The sequence below is a fragment of the Anolis carolinensis genome, unplaced genomic scaffold, assembly GCF_035594765.1.
Source record: "Anolis carolinensis isolate JA03-04 unplaced genomic scaffold, rAnoCar3.1.pri scaffold_12, whole genome shotgun sequence".
Classification (NCBI taxonomy): Eukaryota; Metazoa; Chordata; class Lepidosauria; order Squamata; family Dactyloidae; genus Anolis; species Anolis carolinensis.
This window is the reverse complement of record NW_026943823.1, coordinates 15497604-15519507: the sequence shown is the minus strand read 5'-3', so window position 1 is coordinate 15519507 and position 21904 is coordinate 15497604. Positions and strand designations below refer to the sequence as shown.

The 21904-nt window shown below is 45.7% G+C and overlaps 2 protein-coding genes across 7 annotated transcripts in view; both read left to right on the top strand.

Moving 5' to 3' along the window:
* The first annotated feature begins 1173 nt into the window (after window positions 1–1173).
* Window positions 1174–10446, top strand: LOC100562114 (rho-related GTP-binding protein RhoG). Of its 2 annotated transcripts, XM_062963892.1 has the most exons (3): window positions 1222–1330; window positions 7239–7360; window positions 7437–10446. In XM_062963892.1, the coding sequence occupies exon 3, from the start codon at window positions 7445–7447 to the stop codon at window positions 8018–8020; it is 576 nt and encodes a 191-aa protein (XP_062819962.1). In that variant the 5' UTR covers window positions 1222–1330; window positions 7239–7360; window positions 7437–7444; the 3' UTR covers window positions 8021–10446. The 2 variants fall into 2 exon arrangements, with proteins under 2 accessions (XP_008119969.1, XP_062819962.1); XM_008121762.2 differs by lacking the exon at window positions 7239–7360 and having other exon boundaries at window positions 1174–1330.
* Window positions 10447–13227: 2781 nt separating this feature from the next.
* Window positions 13228–21904, top strand: part of taf1 (TATA-box binding protein associated factor 1) — a 34433-nt gene continuing 25756 nt past the window's right edge. For 3 of the 5 annotated variants that reach the window (XM_008121760.3, XM_016997828.2, XM_016997827.2), the window contains exons 1-8: window positions 13229–13405; window positions 16064–16181; window positions 17065–17181; window positions 18506–18622; window positions 19462–19697; window positions 20351–20569; window positions 21293–21505; window positions 21640–21835. In XM_008121760.3, coding sequence (XP_008119967.2) covers window positions 13277–13405; window positions 16064–16181; window positions 17065–17181; window positions 18506–18622; window positions 19462–19697; window positions 20351–20569; window positions 21293–21505; window positions 21640–21835 — 1345 coding nt within the window. In that variant the 5' untranslated portion in view covers window positions 13229–13276. Of the gene's footprint in view, window positions 13406–16063; window positions 16182–17064; window positions 17182–18505; window positions 18623–19461; window positions 19698–20350; window positions 20570–21292; window positions 21506–21639; window positions 21836–21904 lie in introns of all 5 variants that reach the window. The other 2 variants (XM_016997829.2, XM_062963886.1) reach the window with 1 other exon arrangement.

Sequence of the window (21904 nt, the reverse complement as noted above, 5' to 3'; positions counted from 1 at the left end):
CTGGGAAGCCTATAGGTCTTATATGGGGATTGGAGAATTCTACAGCTCCTATAGCAAGATTTGAGAACCCTATATGTCCTATAGGAGCTTGTGAGGGACTGACTACAGGTCCTATAGGGGGATTTGGATCCCTATAGGAGCATTTGGAACCCTATATGCCCTATAGGAGGCTTGGGAGACCCTATAGGTCCTTTAGGAGTATTTGGGAATCTTATTGCTACTATAGGGGCATTTGGTAACCCTATAGGGTCCCATCTCCTAAGATATCTTGTTTGGCACACACATATAAATGCAGGTATTCCAAAAAGAAATGTTACAAAATTCAGAAATCTTCTGGCCCCAAGCAATTTGGTTCAGGGATACTGAACTTGTGAAAAGGTTTGATGTGAAGAATGGAAGGATAGTTTCGAAAAGGCGGCTGGTTCGGTTGGCAGCTGTGGTCGCAGGTCGCAGAAGTTGTCAAAAGAGCCCGAAGCTGAAATTCATGATTTCCACGGAAAGTAGCTACTGGCCACTATGTTCTATCTAAACCCCAAATAAAGGACTTGCTTTCAGCCAGGCTTCTTTCTGTGTAATTTATATCCAACTCATACATTTCATGGTCTCTATCTTTAAGGGGTGCACAATTGGGGTGGGTGGGTGGGTGTACAAGCCCATAGCCAAGGTTCAAACCACCCCCAAAATCTTTCAGGTCCAAAAACAAAACAAAACAAAACAAAAAACTGGTTTACTCATGGATTTTAACCGATTAACCAATTTCCCATGCCAAGTCTATGAGAAGAAAAATTAGTCTCTTCCTGCCTATGGAATCCTTTGTTGGGAGGTGTTAGCTGGCCCTGATTGTTTCCTGTCTGGAATTCCCGTTTTTGAGTGTTGTTCATTATTTACTGTCCTGATTTTAGAGCTCTTTAAAATACTGGTAGCCAGATTGTGTTCATTTTCATGGTTTCCTCCTCTCTGTTGAAATTGTCCACATGCTTGTGGATTTCAATGGCTTCTCTGTGTAGTCTGACATGGGGGTGTATGCTCTTATTCCGGCTACACAAAAGGAAAAGACTGCAGAGAATGAAAGCCAGCTTCCAAAGAGAAAGTAAGGGAGAGGCGAACGACGAGGAATTCTGTCCGCTTCCGGCCACCGTCTCCTGGCGCCCCAAGGGAATACATTTCCCAGAAGTGCCCGGGAGGAGGCGGTGCTGTTTGAAGGCGTAGTCTCTTTTGAAAGCTGTGCGCATGCGCAGTGCGCATACGGTGGCCGGGGGGCGGGTGCCGCAGCTTCCCTTCGGCCGGCGACAGAGGCAGCGCCCTCAGAGGAAGGAGAGACCGCGCTCAGGTAATTCCAGGCCCCGGGGGAGGGTTCGAGGAAACGGAAAGCCTCGTTGACGCTTCATGCACAGAGTCTCGTCTAGCAATGTCTAAGAGCCACAGTGTGATGTGTTTGTGCGTTGCTTTGTGCCTCAAAGGCTCCTCTGTGGCGGGATAGATCTGGATTGAATCTGGCATGTAGGCCCTTCGTGGCCCAATTTACTATAACGGAGGGGTTTCCGACTGGAAAATTAGCCCTGTTTGGAGCTAGGCCTCCCTAAAGGGATACATAGCTATGCATGTATGCAGCGCCTGGAGGCCACCACAAGGGGGCAGTCTATAGATAGAACGACTGCGTCAGAGGGAGAGGCAGCACACGGAAGAGGGCTACAACGTTGCCATGGAGACGTTAGAAGTGGCTCCACAACCCAACTCCCTTCTGCCATTGAGGAAGACACCACCCAAGCCCTCCTGACAGATGGCCATCTAGACTCCACTTCAAAGAAGGGGACCCCTTAAAAGCCATCAAGACCAACCCCATTGCTGTCAGGCAGGAAGGCCCGATCAAACCATTCCCAGCAGATGGCCATCCAGCCTCAGCTTTAAAACCTCCAGAGAAGGAGACTGTACCACACCCAGAGGCAGCTGCATATTTCATTGCCAAACAGGAAGTTCTTCCTCATGTTGAGGTGGAATCTATTCCTCCCCTGCAGTTTGAACCCATTACTTTGTGTCATAATAATGATGATGATGATAATAATAATAATAATAACGCACCAGACATCACAGTTGTGGAAAAGAAAAAGGTTTGTATCATTGATGTCACCATACCAGGTGACAGTCGCATTGACAAAAACAACAGGAAAAACTCAGCCGCTATCAGAACCTCAAGATTGAACTTCAAAGACTCTGGCAGAAACCAGTGCAGGTGGTCCCGGTAGTGATCGGCACACTGGGTGCCGTGCCAAAAGATCTCAGCCGGCACTTGGAAACAATAGACATTGACAAAATTACGATCTGCTAACTGCAAAAGACTGGGATCTGCACGCATCATCCGAAAATACATCACACAGTCCTAGACACTTGGGAAGTGTTCGACTTGTGATTTTGTGATATGAAATCCAGGATATCTATCTTGTTTGCTGTGTCATACAATATAATAATAATAATATTTTTTCTATGTCAAGAGCAACTTGAGAAACTGCAAGTTGCTTCTGGTGTGAGAGAATTGGCCATCTGTAAGGATGTTGCCCAGGGGACATTGCCCAGGGGATATTTTGATGTTTGTACCATCCTTGCAGGAGGCTTCTCTCATGTCCCCACATGGAGCTGGAGCTGATAGAGGGAGCTCATCCATGCTCTCCCTGGGTTGGATTTGAACTGGCAACATTCAGAGCAGTCCTGCCAGCACAAGGGTTTAACCCACTGCGCCACTGGGGGACTCTGGTATAATAAAAATAATCAACTATTTATATCCCGCCCACTCTGGGGCGGTATATGTCATATATTCTGTATCTCACAAACTAGAGCTGATAGAGGGAAACTTGCACCATCTTTGGAATGAGTAATTGTCAAATATAATCCAGAGACAGGGCTCACATTTGAGGCACCAAAATGTGTGGCCCAGTGTGATCATACTAATGGAATTAGACTCCCAAAGCCTGATGGGAAGCTTTGTGAATGCCTTTCAGAGGAAGCAATTCTGCAAAGGCCTTGTGAGCTCCCCACCCCTTTGCTATCTAGAACTAAAGTTGGATGAATCTGCAACAGCAGCACTTCCTGGAGGCTGCAACCTCTTCTGCTACCACATCTGCCTCTCCTGCAATGCTGCCTCTGGCTGTCTGATGCCGCATGAGCCAGGAAGTGGTTTTGCAGCTCCCAGGCAGCAGCAGCAAGGACTGTTTACCAGCTTGTCATCTTGTTTGGGCCCCAAGGTGTGGCAGCCTCAGAGGAGGAGAATCGATGCCTTGGGGAAGAGGGTTTTGGGGCACTCTCTGAACCCAGTGTATTGGGATTTCACCTGTTCACTTAGGGCCCTTTCACATAGGCATATAACACAGCATATCAAGGCAGATCATCCAGAATATCTGCTTTGAACTGGATTATCTGAGTCCACACTGCCATATAACCCATTTCAAAGCAGATAATGTGGGATTTTATACACCTGCGTGGAAGGGGCCTTAGTGGTATTGTGTTTGTGTGAGAGAGAGCTACAAGGGTGAGAGTAGGTTCCATCTACACTTTCATATAATCCAGTTTATATGGACACGGAACAATGGGTTCAAACTACAGGAAAGGAGATTCCACCTGAACATCAGGAAGAACTTCCTCACTGTGAGGGCTGTTTGGCAGTGGAACTCTCTCCCCCAGACTGTGGTGGAGGCTCCTTCTTTGGAAGCTTTTAAACAGAGGCTGGATGGCCATCTGTCAGGGGTGCTTTGAATGCGATTTCCTGCTTCTTGGCAGAATGGGGTTGGACTGGATGGCCCATGAGGTCTCTTCCAACTCTACTATTCTATGATTCTATGAGTTTCTGAATCCAGATTATCTGCTTTGAACTGGATTATATGACAGCCTTAGCCACTCAGAAGCAAGGCTTTTGTTCAGAGACTTCAGATGTACAGTATATATATACAGTAGAGTCTCACTTATCCAACATAAACGGGCCGGCAGAACGTTGGATAAGTGAAAATGTTGGATAATAAGGAGAGATTAAGAAAAAGCCTATTCAACATCAAATTGTATTATGATTTTACAAAGTAAGCACCAAAACATCATGTTTTACAACAAATTGACTGAAAAAGCAGTTCAATACACAATAATTACTGTGTAGTAATTACTGTATTTATGGATTTAGCACCAAAACTTCACAGTATATTGAAAAATTGACTACAAAAACATTGACTACTGAAAGGCAAACTGCGTTGGATAATACAGAACGTTGGATAAGCGAATGTTGGATAAGCGAGACTCTACTGTATATGTAAACAAGTATGTTGTCCTGTTGTCCTGGCAGTCCCCAAGATAGGTTTTGTAGGTTTGTTCTTAATGGAATTTGTTTGCAAGTCAGAACAAGTACGTTTATTAGGTGGAACTCCAGCTATCTATCTATCTATCTATCTATCTATCTATCTATCTATCTATCTATCTACATGCATGCATACATACATGCATACACACACACACACAGAACCTATATATATGGGGCTGGATAGCATAGGGAAGGGTTAATACTGCTGTGTGGTTTGTTTTGCTGTCTGTGCCCCTGTTCAGAAGATTTCATGTCACTCTTTTCCCCTGTGAGAATTGATTTTGGAAAATTTGGCTTGTTGTGGAAACAAGAATTGGGGATAAAGCTTCAGTGGAGACATGTTTCCCCCCAGATAACAACTCTTTCAGTAGTGAATTTCTTTTCTGAGAGGTAGATTTCTCTCCCTGCTGTCTCACTCCCGTTCTTAACTATGAGTCGTTTGTAAATCAGATGTTTGTAACTCAGGGACTGCCTGTACTTGCAATGGGATTCTTCCTTCTTCCTCCAGGAAGGAAACAAGCAAACATGATCTTTGCTCCCCCGGCCTTTTCGTAAATAGTTTTACCTTCATGTGTATTTTACACTTTAAAAACTGTTTTAATAGAATGGTTTGTTCAGTTGTATTTTTACTTTTTTATGTATTAAGTTTTGGCTGTTCTTATTTGAGCCTTTTTCAAGCTGTCTTCAGTCTTATGTGTTGTCTAAATGCTGTTTTTTTGCAGTGTTTTTTGCCATTGCCTCAAAATGCAGCATTTGTGGTGATCTAATCTTTCATGGTCTTGAGGGTTGAAATTGATGATGGAGCAAAGTTGTAAGGAGTTGTTAGCTAACAGTTGTCCTCCTTGTCTGAGAATACTCTTTTAAAGTAAATATTCAATGCTAGCCAGTGAGCTTGCAATTCTGATTTTAAGAAAAACTTTGGCCTCCCTGTTGTTAACCCAGATGGATGGTTGGTTGGTCCTTAATAGGTATGTGAAGAAGGTATTCAAAGAATCCTCTTGACAAATTCAAATTTGGGGCATTGGCAGGCAAGGCTGCTGAGCCCATTATATAGAGACATGCTATGCAATACATGTAACCTCTTACATGGGTGGGCAACTCCAGTGGACCAAGAGCTTATTTCCTGCCTCATGACCCCAAAAGATGACGGAAAAACACAACCAGAAGCGGTAAACTTCCACTTCTGGTTTTGAAATCCCGTTTCAAGGTGAATTGCTTCTCCTGGACACTTCACCTCCCAGAAGAATAGCAGTCTGGAGAATTTGGAGGGGGGTCAAAGGTCAGGAAAAGCTTAGGGAGGGGCTTTATGAGTCATAGGGCCACATTTGTGGTTGGCATAAAGCTGCATCAACCCATTGATTCTTCTGGTTCATTGCTGTCTGGTGAGAGATTGTACCAGTTGTAGAGAAAGATAGTCTGCAGGGGACTGGTTCTGGAGCATCTATAGAGAGGCAGCCCTATCCAGCTTCCCTTTTCCAGGTTTTGAATGCTATAGTTGGAAAGGTATTCTGCTAATACGGATCTTCCTTTTAGTTCACTGACATGAGCAGCCAAATCTTTCGGGGGAAGTTACTTCTTCGTCTGGTGAACTTAAGTAGCACCTTTTGAAGAAAGAAGAGGCAGACAAGTTGTTTCTTGTCTTGGCTGGTTCAGCAGTTCCCAGTTTGAAAGCAAGCAAAAGTTAGGTATAAATCATGGAGCAGCATTCAGCTTCATTGATTCTTGAAGGTGCTGGAAATTCTGAAAAGAGATTCCCCTCCTCGGCCATCCACAAAACCTGGGACTTTGATTTCCCCCTCCCTTTGAAGGGCACTTCCAAAGCAATCCCCTGCTTTGGGCTTGCCTTGCCTCTCTTTCTTTCTGAACGTCTCACTTGTCCTCAGTGTTAAGGCAAACGTTCTGCTGCAGCTCAAGCACATTAATTCCTACTAGCCCCACCATTGTTTGGCATAATCTGTTCTTGGCCTCCTTCTAACAGTCCTTTGTGTATTCACAGGCGGCCTCCATGGATCTGTGGAAACATTGTGAGTCTCCATCACAGGTGCTGGATTCGAAGGCCTTGTTGGCCTCCAGCTCCAGCCTCTGGTGGAACAGCTGGCTGGTGGTTTTATCACAGAGCAGTGGCAAATTAGTTGACTGGTAGAATCACTTCTGTGTGTCCTGTTAGCTTTTATGGTAGAGAAACCAATATTGCAAATGCACAAGAGTAATGATGAGGGGTATTTTAGAACTTGTTACTGAGTGTCAAGTTTGTAAAATTCATGGGGTCTGTGAAGACACAAACACAAGCCCCAGCATAAGAAAAGGAAGTTTCCCCTCCCTCTAAATCCAGGAAATGATGTTCTGGGCTATCTGACTTGGGTTTCCCCTTCTGCTTTCATGTGAGAACACACAGTTCTTTCTTCCTTATTTAGATGATGCACGTTCTACCTTTGAGTCAGGGGCATTCAAGATGACATTGTGGGTGTCTGCAGACATGCAGCCTTCCAGATGGAATTGGACTGCAGGTCTCATTAGTTTTTGGCTGAGGAATGCTGGGAGATGCAGCCCAACAATATTAGAAAAGCCAGATAGATAGTTCTCATCATGGTGCACATACATTGCAATAGTTTGTGCCCAAACCCCTCATGAGGCCCTTGGCCAGCAGAAAGACGGAAGAAGTTCTTCTGCTATCATTGCCTCTGGCAGGCTCCACGCCTACTGCAAACTGCTTCACTTTTGGTGACTGGACAGTGCACTCTTCCCATTATGCTCTTCCCAAGAAATTGCCTCTTTTCCTTCGATTTCTTGGATGGTGGAATTTCCTTTTAGTGCTGCACTTTAAAGACAGATAAGAAGTATTTCTGGAAGTGGATATATAGCACATGTTCATCCTTCTATCTTCCCTCAAATTTTGGGTCCCCAGATGTTGATTTCACTGCCTGGAATCCCTGACCATTGACCTCAAGCTGTCTGGGGATCCTGACAATTGAAGTCCATATCGCCTGGGGGTCCAGCATTTGAGGACTCTTTCCTTATGAGGTCCAGGTGAGACTTCACATGATATAGGCGTTGGGTTTTGGATAAGTGGGCCAGCCTTTGACATGTTTCTTGGCTTTTGCAGGATAAAGGATGCAGACGATCAAGTGCGTGGTGGTGGGCGATGGGGCGGTGGGCAAGACCTGCCTCCTCATCAGCTACACCACCAACGCCTTCCCCGAGGAATACATCCCCACTGTCTTTGACAACTACAGCGCCCAGATGACGGTGGACGGCAGGATGGTCAGCCTGAACCTGTGGGACACAGCTGGCCAGGAGGAGTATGACCGCCTGCGCACCCTTTCCTACCCACAGACCAACGTCTTTGTGATCTGCTTCTCCATTGGGAGCCCCTCCTCGTACGCCAATGTGCGGCACAAGTGGCACCCTGAGGTGTCCCACCACTGTCCCAATGTGCCCATCCTCCTTGTGGGCACCAAGAAGGACTTGCGGAACAACGCAGAGACGGTGAAGAAGCTGAAGGAGCAAAGCCTGGGGCCCACCACCCCGCAGCAGGGGACCTCGCTGGCCAAGCAGATTGGGGCGGTCAAGTACCTGGAGTGCTCGGCGCTCAACCAGGAAGGGGTGCGTGAAGTCTTTGCAGAAGCCGTGCGGGCCGTTTTGTATCCTGTGACCAAGAAGAACTCCAAGAAGTGCCTCCTGTTGTAGCTGCCGGGCCCAGTGGGGCAGAGACCAAGGGCTTGGCAGGTCTACGGGCCACCTCCTTAATCTAATTGCATCTTGCACTAATGGCTTTAAGAGAGATTCCTTTCAGCAAGTACTCCTGCAGCTCAGGTGGTGAATCCTGCGGACTGAAACGGAGATCTTGATTCCACTTTGAAGAATTGTGCCTGACCACCAAGTTCTCAACATTTTCTGCTCGGCAACCATTCTCTCGCTCTTTTGGGGTCAGAGAAGGGCTTGCTTCTTAAGCCAAGCACTGTCTTTGCTATACAAACCTAAGATACGGGCCTTTTGAAAGACACAATTATATGTTTCGCTTTACAGGTTGCTGCTGCTTTTCCTGGCCTTTCCCTCAAATGTCAACTATCTTCTGTGTAGACAGGGTTGTGCCTTTCTGATATGTCAACAGAGAAGCTGAATGGAAATGTTCAAAAATGCCTTTTGAGTTTTAAAACCAGCTCCATTGTGGTATGTGAGGCCCAGCATAAACTATGTGTAAAAACAGATGTCAGAATCAGAGAGGGATGGGGAACTGCTGAAAGGCTTTGAATAGGATCAATACTGTGGGGAAGGGTGTTTGCTGCTGGTGCATGGACTTATCCTGAAGTTGGGGATAAGTCCCTTTGGCTTTTCTGCTATGCAAAGGAGGGCTTTGAGAAGCAGTTTCTTGGTTCTGCATCTGCCTGCTCCTCTGCCATGTCAGTAAACCAAGATGTTTTTCCAGAAGCGAATGTTCCTACACTGCCTTTTAGGCTGGATTTGTGCTGTGCAGAAGTTCGCGAAATGAGTCTACTATTTCAACTAGGCAGAACGATGCCTTCTGTAAGATGTGGTCTCCAGTGGTATCCCTGATTTGCCATTAATCAGCTAGGATGCCACCTTTGATGTTGTTCAGCACCTTGATAGTGGCATGCCCATTTACTCCTCTGCATGGCATGATTGATCTTAATCTTGTGAATGTGGCCTTGCTGTGAAGCGGTATTTCTGTGCCTTCCTGTTGTTGCCTCTCTGCAGGAAAAGAAAAGTAACTCTCTGCCTTCTAAACATTCAGGTGTGAATGCTGTTAAAATGCTGCACTAGGTTGTTACTAGTTTAAATCTCTTTAGGGCATTGAGGCCCAGTAAAGATGCGCATAAGCAGGGTTTAACCTCACTAAAATATTAACGTTTCCTTTTTGATAAAACTATTTAGCATCATGAGCGATTTCCTGCAATGAAATCAAGAAACTCTTAAGCTGACACAACATATCCATGTTGATGATCTTTAGGTGGGTTGGGATGGATTTTTTGGAGTCTGAGGCTTCCTGCTGTTCCTTTCAGGACAAGGAGAGCTTAAATTATGCCAATACATGTTATTTTTCTCTACTAAAGTGCCATGGCAGTATAGGAAGCCAATAGGTCTGCCAAGTAGAAATCTATTTCCACCCACTGGCAATTTTATTTCATTTTGTTTAGTTTGACCCCATTCTGAAACAAATCAGCTCTGTTTTATATAATGATGATTGTTCTTATCGGTGATCTTTATGTGTTCATGTGCAGAGAAAGTGTGGCCTGCATTTAGGATTGTAATACTTCTGAGCTGCCCTCTCTGACGTGTTGCCAATACGATGCTTGAGGGAGGGAGCTGGATCAGGGGCCAATCCAGCATCCTTCTTATAAATAGTAAATATAAACTGTGCCTAGAGGCCCTGAGAACTGGTTGCTGTCATTGAAAAGCTGCCTTCACCTCTTCTTCCTTTCTACTTAGCATAGAGATTCTGCCTTTGATCTGTCATTGGAACATTCTCAGGGTGTGGAGTGGTGGCAGACACTCTCTTGGGGCCTAAGGAAGGAAGTCAGTAGTGGTTTGGCACTATCAGTGCATCCAAATGCTTTCTGAATATCAGGGAAAGTATTGCTCTGTGTGTGTGAGTGTGTGCATGTAAGAGAGGTAGGCTGGTATGCTTGGTGGTCCTTAGGCCATGGGGTGTGGTGGACCAGACTCTGCAGACCAATCCTTTTGTACTTGGCTGCCCAGCTTTGCATAGAATATGCTAACTCTAATAGAATGGCGCAAAGCCTTGTCTCCCTTTGGTGCTGCAGGGGCCAGTGGAGAAAGGATTTCTCTGGGTGGAGCTGAGGTCCATTGTGGACTGCTTTGGCTGTACCAGTCCTGCCAGCCATAGCCAGAATGGGCAGCGATGAAGGGTCAAAGGAGGCGTCGTTTCCAAAACAGCTAAAATGCCCTCTTTGACCCTTTTAATGTGCTGGTTGGGGGTGGTGCTTACACCTTAATGCAGGAGGGGAACCTGAGACTGTTTGGTACTGAAACATACACTGGCAACTGATTTTCTAGTTTAAAGAAATACATTTGTATGGCAACTAACAAAAGTTATTTTTAAATTATGTAGAAATAAATTGTAATAAATCCTTTTCTTGGGTTTTTTTTTGGGCGGCGGGGGGGGGGGGGGTGTTATTCTGATATACTGTTGGAAGTATTGGGATTGAGAGGAAAGTGGTCTCTTCCAAATAATTGCACCAGAATGGCACCCCTCCCTGAGAGAAGGGAACTTTGGGGCGCTCTGAGGAAGGGATCCATCTTAGAATCGAATCATGAAGTTGGGGAAGAGACTTTTACAAGGGCCATCCATTACCATTCAGAAGGGTGCAAACCAAACCCTCCTGACAGATGGCCACCTAGCCTCTCAGAGAAGACTCCACCAGGCTTCCAGGCAGCAGCAGATTCCGCTCTTGAACACCACCTTTTTGCCTAAAGTTTAGGTGGAATCTTTTATCCTGCCATTTGAATACATTGCCTCATGTCCTAGAGAAAGAGTTGTTGTGATGGTATTATTTACTTATACCCTGCCTTTCTCCATGTGGGGACTCAAGACAGCTAACAATCCCACACTTTGGTCACAGTTGAGACCAGGGGTTCATACAGGGACAATATCATCCTAGACTTTATGTGTTTCTGACTCTCAATTGGTGTGGAATTTGCATGATCCCTCCCACTGTCTCTCCCACAACCATTTCCTATTCTTTTCTATGACACATGGCAAACAGCGGAATTAATCAGCAACTGAACATACTAGAGAGGCTTGGGGAGAATTCACCATGATTTATAGGAGTTGTAGGGACTGGGATGTATAGTTCACCTGCAATCTAAGAGCACTCTGAACTTTACCAATGGTGGACCGGGAACTTAACTTGGCACACAGAATCCTCATGACCAACAAAAAATACTGGAGGTCTTTGGGAGGATTTATAGGAGTTGTAGTTCACCTACATCCAGTGCGCTCTATGAACCCAAACAATGATGGATCTGGATCAAACTTGGCATGCATATCTGATATGTCCTAATTTCAATACTGATGGGTTCTGAGGGGAATTGGCCTGGGCATTTTGGAATTGTTACTGGGATGTATAGTTCACCTGCAATCAATGAGCCATCTGAACCCCATCAAAGATGGAATTGGACCAAACTTGGCACACAGAACCCCCATGACCCGCAAAAAATACTGGAGGTCTTTGAGGGAAATTCACCTTGATTTGGGAGAGTTCACCTACATCCAGAGAGCACTGTGAACCGAAAAACCAATGCATCTGGACAAAACTTGGCACACAGACCTGATCTGCTGAAATGTGATAACTGAGGGGTTTGGGAGGAACTGACCTTCATTTCTGGAAGCTGTACTTCACACACAACCAGAGAAACTGACCTCCACTGAGAATGGACCTGGACCAGACTTGGAACACAGAACCCCCAAGACTAACTCAACCTACTGGAGGGGATTCAGTGGATTGACTCACCATAGTGGGAGTTGTAGTTCACCCTACAGTCAGAGAGCACACTGAACCTCACCCATGATGCATCTAGAACAGTGATTCCCAAAGTGGGCGCTACCGTCCCTTGGTGGGCGCTGCAGCGATCCAGGGCGGCGGTGATGGCACCTTTTAGGAGATGGGGCAAGTCCAGGGGAGGGGGGGCTCTTCCCAAGTGCTGGAGACAGGGCTGAGAACCTATACCTCTCCTGAGGTGCCTGTTAGGACACAGGGCGGGACTAGGGGCATGGGCGGGGCCTCTTCCCAAGAGCGAGCGACAGGGCTGAGCCTCTATACTTCTCCTGAGAGGCCTTTTAGGACTAAAGGGTGGGGCTAGGGGCATGGGTGAGGCCCCTTCCCAAGAGTGTGAGACAGGGCTGAGCCTCTATACTTCTCCTGAGAGGCCTTTTAGGACTAAAGGGTGGGGCTAGGGGCATGGGTGAGGCCCCTTCCCAAGAGTGTGAGACAGGGCTGAGCCTCTATACTTCTCCTGAGAGGCCTTTTAGGATTAAAGGGTGGGGCTAGGGGCATGGGTGGGGCCCCTTCCCAAGAGCGCGAGACAGGGCTGAGCCTCTATATACCTCCGCTGAGGCGCTTGTTAGAACATGGGGGTGGGGTATAGAGGTTCAGCCCCGTTAGGCACTTGGGAAGAAGCCCCACCCCTCCTCTAGCCTCTCCCCCTGTGTCCTGGCAGGCGCCACAGGACAGGGATAGAAGCTCAGCCCTGCCTCAGAGCTCGTAACTCCGCCCATCCCAGTCCTGGCCGTCCATTTGTGGCCCCGCCCACCTCCCCCTCCCCCTCCCAGCCCTGCATCTTGGACTAGGGGAGAGGCTCAGCCCCGCCCTCTTGAGCAGGAGCCACGCCCACCCCTCTAAGCCATGCCCCCTTTCCAGGGGGCACTGTGTAATATTTTTTCTGGAAAGGGGGCGGCAGGCCAAATAAGTTTGGGAACCATTGATCTAGAACAAACTTGCCCAACATAACAAACTTGAAGTACTGATGGAGGTTCTCAGGGTTTACCTGGCCTGGTGTCAGTCGTAGTTCACCCACAACCATATGCATTTTATACCATTAAAATCGACTTTTTCAAATAACCCAGGCAACGCCGGGTACCCAAGCTAGTTGTATCTATAGAATGGGGTTGGGGGTACGATTGCCATCGGGGAATGCCACGCACACACTATCTGTCGTATAAGATCTGGTGCCTCGCAAGCCGAGAAGAGAAGCAACCCCTCAAGGGAGCATCTTCTATACCAGGCTTGGGCAAACCTCAGCCCTCCCTCCAGGTATTTTGGCTTCAAACCCCACCGTCACCAGAGAGAGTAGCCTGGAAAGAGCGCCTCCCTCCCTTGTGCCAAAGCGGAAGTCCTCGGCTCCAGTAGCGGCGGCTTCCCTTTCCGGTATAAACAGAGCGGGGCTTTGCGGCCTGGAGGAAAGATGTCGGACTCGGAGAGTGAGGAGGAGGAGGAGGAGGGCCAGGGGCAGGGCTCCTTCTCTTTGGCTGGCTTCCTCTTTGGGAACATCAACGCCGAGGGCCAGCTGGAGGGGGAAGGCCTCCTCGACCAGGTAAAGCAGGAGGGACTGCAGCTCCCAGCATCCGCGCTTGGAAGATGTCATGGCAGGCATGGGCAAATTTGGGCCTTCCCTCCAGGTGTTTATGGACTCCAACTCCCACAATTCCCAACAGCCTCAGGCCTCTTCCTTTTCCTCCTCAGCCGCTTAAACGAAGGGGCCCCGAGGCTGTTGGGAATTGTGGGAGTTGGAGTCCAAAACACCTGAAGGGCCCAAATTTGCCCATGCCTGTACTAAATGGTCCTTTGTTGTATTTTGTTTATTTATATAGAATCATAGAATAATAGAGTTAGAAGAGACCACATGGGCCATCTAGTCCAACCCCCTGCCTTGCAAGAAAGCACAATCAAAGTACAGTAGAATCTTACTTATCCAACATTCTGGATTATCCAACGCATTTTTGCAGTCAATGTTTTCAATACATCGTGATATTTTGGTGCTAAATTCGTAAATACAGTAATTACTACGTAGCATTACTGTGTATTGAACTACTTTTTCTGTCAAATTTGTTGTATAACATGATGTTCTGTCAAATTTGTTGTATAACATGATTTGTTGTATACATGATAAGTAGGATCATGTTGTATAACATAATGTTGTATAACATGATGCTTAATTTGTAAAATCAAAACCTAATTTGGTGTTTAATAGGCTTCTCCTTATTCTCTCCTTATTATCCAACATATTCGCTTATCCAACGTTCTGCCGGCCCGTTTATGTTGGATAAGTGAGAGACTACTGTATCCTTGACAGATGGCCATCCAGCCTCTGTTTAAAAGCTTCCAAGGATGGAGCTTCCACCAGACTCCCAGGCAGAGAAATCCCTTGTTGAACCGCTCTTACAGTCAGGAAGTCCTTACTAATATTCAGGTGGAATCTCCTTTCCTGTAATTTAAACCCATTGCTCTAGGTCCCAGTTTCCTGGGATTTTTTGGGGCACTGATTCAGAAAATTGCATGGATAAACTGTATCATCTCTAGTTTCTTTGATATGGTTCTGTATCTCAAAAACTAGAACTAACAGGGAAAATCTGCTGCCATTTTTGGAATCAGAAGGTCAAATATTTCCAAAAACAGGGTTAACATTTGAGGCACAAAAATGTGTGCGGGCCAGTCTTATATTATTATTATTATTATTGTATGACACAGCAAATAAGATAGATATGCTGGATTTCGTTTCACAAAATCACAAGTCAAACACTTTCAAAGTGTCTAGGACTGTGTGATGTATTTTCGGATGATGCGCGCAGATCCCAGCAGGGTGGCCTTTTGCAGTTGGCAGATCGTAATTTTGTCAATGTGTATTATTTCCAAATGCCGGTTGAGATCTTTTGGCACAGCACCCAATGTGCCAATCACCACCTGGACCACCTGCACTGGTTTCTGCCAGAGTCTTTGAAGTTCGATCTTGAGGTCCTGATAGCGGCTGAGTTTTTCCTGTTGTTTTTCGTCAATGTGACTGTCACCTGGGATGGCAACATCAATGATCCAAACCTTTTTTCTTTTCCACAACTGTGATGTCTGGTGTGTTGTGTTCCAGAAGTTTGTCAGTCTGGATTCGGAAGTCTCACAGTATCTTTGTGTGTTCATTTTTCAGTAGTTTTGTAGGTTTGTGATCCCATCAGTTCTCTACTGCAGGGAGGTGGTATTTGAGGCATAAGTTCCAATGAATCATTTGGGCCACATAGTTGTGCCTCTGTTTGTAGTCTGTCTGTGCGATTTTCTTATAGCAACTGAGGATATGATAAATGGTTTCGTCGGTTTCCTTGCACAGTCTTTATTTTGGGTCATCAGCTGATTATTATTATTATTTATTAACTTTATATTTCACCTTTCTCCCCACAGAATTATTGTTTTATTAATAACCTTATTTATATCCCACCTTTCTCACCATAGAGGAATTATTGTTACTATTATTATTAGTCTTATTTATATCCTTAGAGACTCAAGGCGGCTAACAACCACACAATCTAATAACAACTTAAAACAAAACAAATACAGAAATTAAAAAAATAATTGGACATTAGTGCATGGATATAAAATTAAAGTATAATTAAAATACAATAAATAAAAATAAAATGACATATCAAACTCATCCCACCCACAACCTCCCCATCAGCAATGTGTCCCTCGTCCTCCCAAAAGCCTTATGGTCCAGGAATGACATCCTGGCCTCTTATCTTTGAGAGGAAGCTCCAGAGTCTGAGAGGAGCAGCCACCAAAAAGGTCCTGTCTCCCTTGTTCCCACCAAAGGCATTTGAGAGGGATATTATGTGGGACAGAGAAAAGAAGGCCCTCCCCAGAGGATCATAGATGTCTCATAGGTTCACAGAGATACGGTCCTTCAGATAACCTGGACTGGAGCAATATAGGGCTTTTTAGCTCATAACAAGTCCTTTGAATTGTGCTCAGAAACGTTCGCAGCCAGTGGAGCTACTGCAATAGAGGCATGGTCCACTCCCTGTCTCAAGCCTAAGTTCACTGTCTAGCTACTGCTCTTTGGACCCACTGGAGTTTCTGAGCTCTGATTGTCAAAGGCAGCCCCACGAAGTGTGCATTACAGTTCTCCATCTAGACATTGTGAACAGGTTTCCAGCCATAAGCTTCTGCCTCTTCCTGGCTGAAGCACATTCCCTCTTTCCTGTTCCTCCAGGAATCCAAAAAGCACTTGGCTGGACTTGGGGCACTGGGTCTGGGCAGCCTCATCACTGAAATCACAGCTAGCGAAGAGGACGTTTCGGAGGCCGATGGAGCCCAGCTGGATGAGGAAGGTGAGGGCCTTTCCGTGATTCTCTGGTTGAGTAGTAAGAGTAAAAGAAAGGCCTTCCCTCAGGGTTCCTCAAATGACTCTGGGGCATGGGACGAAAACAAGCCCCGTTGGTGGGATCTATTCATTTGTGCCTCCTTGCTCTGCTTCATCCCATTCAGGGTTTGAAACATGGACTTTTTGATAAGTTAAATAACCGTACTCAAGGAAATTCCCCAATGAGTTAATGATGGAGAGGAGAAGCCTAGATTCTTCTTGTCTTAGGGGACCCTGCTTCCAGACCTTGGCTCAAACATATCAGCGTCCGGATTACAAGTATTGGTTCTCAGGGATAGACATTTTCCCTTTCAGTACCTTATGGATTTTCTTAAACAAGAGAAACCCAGAGGTAGCTTTGGCAGTTCCCTCCCCCAAAACAGAGCCTACAGAACTGGGATTTATTGGTGTTCTTCCATCCAGGACTGACTCTGCTCAGCTTCTAAGATATGATGAGACCTGGTGCTTTTAGGGTATTTAGCTCTTCAGTGTCCTGTATCTAATGCTAAATCCAGGTATGTTGGCAAACAGAGTCCATGAAGGAGACCAGGTTCAAAGTAAGTCCCCTCTAAATAAGTGGCAATTACATTTTAAGAACCAGTGACACCTCTCTCTGTCCTCATTGCCATCTCTGTGTGGTGAGATTGTAGCAGAAAGTGCAAAAGTACATGCTCATTTTTAAAAATACCCTTTTCTAGTATCTGGCCTTTCTTTGTTTTCGTTTTATGAAGCTAGGATCTGGTGCAGTCTTATTCTAGTTTGGATGGAAAGTGGGTGAGAGGGGTAAGAATGTTTGCTGTTTGTTCTATTGCTGTTTATGTGATTGGCTGTTTTCTGTCTTTGTATCCCAGGCTGGGTTAAGAGCACTGAAGATGCCGTGGATTATTCGGATATCAATGAGGTGGCTGAGGATGAGAGCCGCAGGTACCGGCAGGCGATGGGCAACCTTCAGCCTGTTCAGAGGGCAGGTAAATGGCTTATTTATCTTTCTTTGGTTTCACTCTGGCTGTTGACCAAAGTTACTGTGTTCTGAAGGTCCACTTTGTATCAGAATGTAAGATTCAGGTGTGCAATCTTTGTTACTCCTTTCTATTTCACTCAATTTCTTGATGTGCTGATAATGAAGGAGGCTACCTCAATCTGGTCTCTTAGCCCCCCTTCTTTCCATTCCTCTGGCTGGTGACTCAGTTTTGCAAGCAAAGTCATGGTGAAAGAGGGTACAGTTTAATATGTTGTCAAAGGCTTTCATGGCAGGAATCTCTGGGTTCTTGTGAGTTTTCTGGGCTGTATGACTATGTTCCAGAAGCATTCTCTTCTGACATTTTGCCCACATCTATGGCAGGCATCCCCAGAGGTTGTGAGATTTGTTGGAAACTAGGCAAGTGGGGTTTATATATCTGTGAAATGTCCGGAGTAGGGAGAAAGAACTCTTATCTGTTTGAATGTTGCAGTTGATCACCTTGATTAGCATTGAATAACCTTACAGCGTTAACTCTTGGCTGCTTCCTGCCTGAGGGAATCCTTTGTTGGGAGGTGATTAGCTGGCCCTGATTGTTTCTTGTTTGGAAGTCCCCTGTTTTCTAAGTGTTGTTATTTATTTACTGTCCTGATTTTAGAATTTTTTAATACTGGTAGCCAGATTTTGTTCATTTTCATGGGGTTAAAATCCCATGCTTGTGGATTTTAATGGCATCTCTGTGTAGTCTGTCATAGTGGTTGTTAGAGTGGTCTGTGTTTTCAACTAATATGCTGCGGAAAACTCACAGCAACCCAGTGATTCCGGCTATGAAAGCCTTCGACAACACATTGTTTTATAATGGACAGTTAGGATCTAGCTCTTTTGGATTTTATTTTATAGCAATCATCTCTGTATTTGTATCTTTGTTCTTTTTTATGTTCTATATTCTAAGAAATGTGCCTTTAAATCACAAACTCTGCAGAACAAGGCAGCATCTCATAAGGAACAAAAGACCCATTCACATGTCATGAGTAACAAAGCAGCTAAAGCAAACATGAGAGGTTTGGATCAAACCCAGAGAGTCATCAAAGGGCCGGGGATGGAAGCAATGGCTTTGGCTTTACTCTGTTTTTCATTAATAGTTCTAGACTCCCCTTTACATTGAAGGGAAACACAAACACTTTGTAAGTCAAATAAGCATGTAAATAGCTGCCCGGGAGCCTTTGAGATGCGGGAAGGGGCCTGATACATTAATGCTGGTGGGTTCTGATAGTGGACCAGAGCTGTGGCTTGATGGCAGGGCTGATCAGCGAGTCCCCTACGTCATTCCTCAGATGACGATGACGACTATGATGCTGATTCGGAAGACATTGATTCCAAGCTGATGCCTCCCCCTCCCCCGCCTCCGGTGCCAGTGAAAAAGGAAGATGAGAAGGAAGCCGCTTCCTCAGGTACGGATTTAAAAACAATCTCACAAGGAGTTGTCAATTTTTTTCCCCTTTTTCAATCCTGAACGCATGAAACAGTCTGAGAAGTGCGAATAAAGAATTACACACATATGAATTTAATATAATACAATACAATATGATATAACATAACAATTATGTAATAATAATATATTAGGTAAAGGTAAAGGTTTCCCCTGAAGTTAAGTCCAGTCGTGACCGACTCTGGGGGTTGGTTCTCATCTCCATTTCTAAGCCGAAGAGCCAGCGTTGTCCATAGACACCTCCAAGGTTATGTGGCTGGCATGACTGCATGGAGCGCCGTTACCTTCCCGCCGGAGCGGTACCTATTAATCTACTCACATTTGCATGTTTTCAAACTGCTAGGTTGGCAGGAGCTGGGGCTAACAGCGGGCGCTCATTCCGCTCCTGGGATTTGAACCTGGGACCTTTTGGTCCGCAAGTTCAGCAGCTCAGCGCTTTAACACACTGTGCCACCAAGGGCCCAATATATTACGTATACATAATTTATAATTATTATTATACTGTACTAATAATATAACATCATTATATATAATTATATAATATGATATAATATATAATTATATATAATATAATATTGCAAATGCCGAGCCCAACTAGGTTGAGTGTTTTCTAGAGGATCCTCTTGGCATCTCTTTCTTCTCCCCACAATCTTATTTCTTAAACATAAGCATGAGATTCTCAAGATGCCGGCTTCCTTCTGAGGTCTGTATCTCAGATGCTGGGAACTCTTTGCTTCTATCAAATTGAGGTTTGTGTCTGTGACAGGGGTCCTTTTGCCTGAGAAACTTGCTCTCTTCCAGGCTCGGAGGATGGAGACGGCATCATTCTTCCCTCTATTATTGCTCCCTCGACTTCGGAGAAGTTGGATTCCAGCAGCTCTTCAGATTCTGAGTCAGAGATGGGACCCCAGGATTCGAGGAAGGCGGAATCCAAGGAAGGGGAGCTCACACTGCCCCTGGCGGGGATCATGCAGAGAGACACCACCAAGGCCTTGCCATGCGTCACAGAGCTCTTTCCTGAATTCCGCCCAGGAAAGGTAAAGTTTTGGGGTGAAACCCAGTGGAGTAAGTTGGGAAGTTGAGCGAAAGGTTTGTGGTGGAAGCTGCATCTGATATTTTGGCTGTCAAAGTCCATTTCTGCATGCACACACCCTTGTTGCTTCAACTTGAGTTGGGGCTTTGCTCTAGATTGGGCTAGTTTTTGTTCCTGTAATGCCCTTCCAAGTCCTTTGAGAAGGATTATCTTTGCAGCTGACCATAGATGAAGAGATAATACTGTCTGGAGGAACCTCTTTCTCCCCTGATATTGCTTTACATTAGCTCAGGGCTCCTCTCATCCCAAATTGACCTCAAACGAATCTGTAGCACTTTATCTATGTTTTGAGTTTACAACCTATGATGTGCACTTTGCTAATCTACTATTACAACCTCACTATTTTTAAATTCTATGTTTTTAATAAGTGTGTTTTTATTCTTTTTGGTTAATGTACAAATATTACAATTGGTGCATGTTATTGTTTATTGATGTATATTGTTATTGTTTTGTATTTGATATTTCTGTTAGCCGCCCCGAGTCCCCTCCGGGGGAGATGGTGGCGGGATACAAATAAACTTATTATTATTATTATTATTATTATTATTATTATTAACCCTCCTTTCTCATACACTCTCTCCCTCTTCTTCCACCAAGGTGCTCCGCTTCCTGCGCCTCTTTGGTCCTGGGAAGAACGTCCCGTCAGTCTGGCGAAGTGCTCGCCGAAAGCGCAAGAGGAAACACCGGGAGTCTGTTCCAGAAATGCCACCCCAGGAGGGAGAAGCTGCGCCCGAAGTAGCTCCGGAAGGAAGGAACCCCTGGGCCTATGAATACGCCCCACCGCCTCCCCCAGAGCAGTGCCTTTCTGATGATGAGGTGGGTCTCTGGAAGGGGTGGGAGAGAGCTCTGCGGACCCTGGTATATTAGGGCAGGAGGAGGGAAGCTCCTGCGGAGACCTCAGACAACATGAGTGGGTATAGTGTGCCCACCAGGTTGTTAGTGGTCCTTGGACCTTTATGTTTTCATCCCTGAATTCCCTTTGCCCAAACCTCCAGAATCCTTCATCCTCCTATTGAAAAGTATTCCTTAAGTCAGACAGAAATCTCCCTATATCCTCAAGTACCCCAGATCCCTGTTATCTCCAAATATCTATAGTCATTTTCAAAATAGTGACAGGAAGTGACATAATATAACTTCCTATGACCATTTTGAGAGGGATTGCAGAGAGCATGCTGTGTCCCACGCAGTTGCCTACACTTTTCCTAGAATGGTGATTTAGAGATCAATTGATAACACCATGTTAATTCCTGTTTTATTTTGTGGTATATACTTTGAAAGTAGTTGTTCTGCTCCAGAAACTTCGTTTTTGTGGCTGCCACAAACTAAGTTGAATTGGTTGAGACTCTATGAGATATTAATGGAAAAACTAGAGCAAAATGTGGTGCAGTCTGTCCCACAAAAGTTTAATACACTTCCCCCATGTTTTTTATGATAGAACCAATTTGGAAATGACATTTATAAGCCAGGAACAAAAATCGTGGTACATAGTGTAATCCACCCACTTTGCTCTCTTGCCTTCTCTGGCTGTGTCGCCTCCAGATCACCATGATGGCCCCCGTGGAGTCTAAGTTCTCCCAGTCGACAGGAGATGCAGACAACGTGGCAGACACGAGACCCAAAGTGGCCGAGTGGCGCTATGGGCCGGCCCAACTCTGGTACGACATGCTAGGCATCCCTGAAGATGGCAGTGGATTTGACTACGGCTTCAAGCTGAAGGAAGCCAAAGTGGAAGACAAAGAGGAAGAGGAGGAGGTGAGTTGGAGTTAGGGATCCAAATAGGAAGCCCTGCTGGCTCTCTTTAGACAAGAGGAGGAGGAAGTGGTGGTTTGTGGGTATTTATTTGTCTCTCCGTATGACCGCCCATCTCCCCTTCCTTCCTGTTGCAGAGTGCCGAGACTGAGAAGGATGAGCTGCTGGCCGATGAACACTTCCTGATGGTCACCCAGTTGCAGTGGGAGGACGATGTCATCTGGAATGGAGAGGACATCAAGCACAAAGGGACCAAGACGCAGAGAGCCAGCCTGGCCGGCTGGCTGCCCTCCAGCATGACCCGCAATGCCACCGCCTACAACGCCCAACAAGGTAGGCCGGCTTACTTCCACCAACTGCTCTTGTGCTGCTTTGAGTGAGTCACTGCTCTCCACTCAGTCC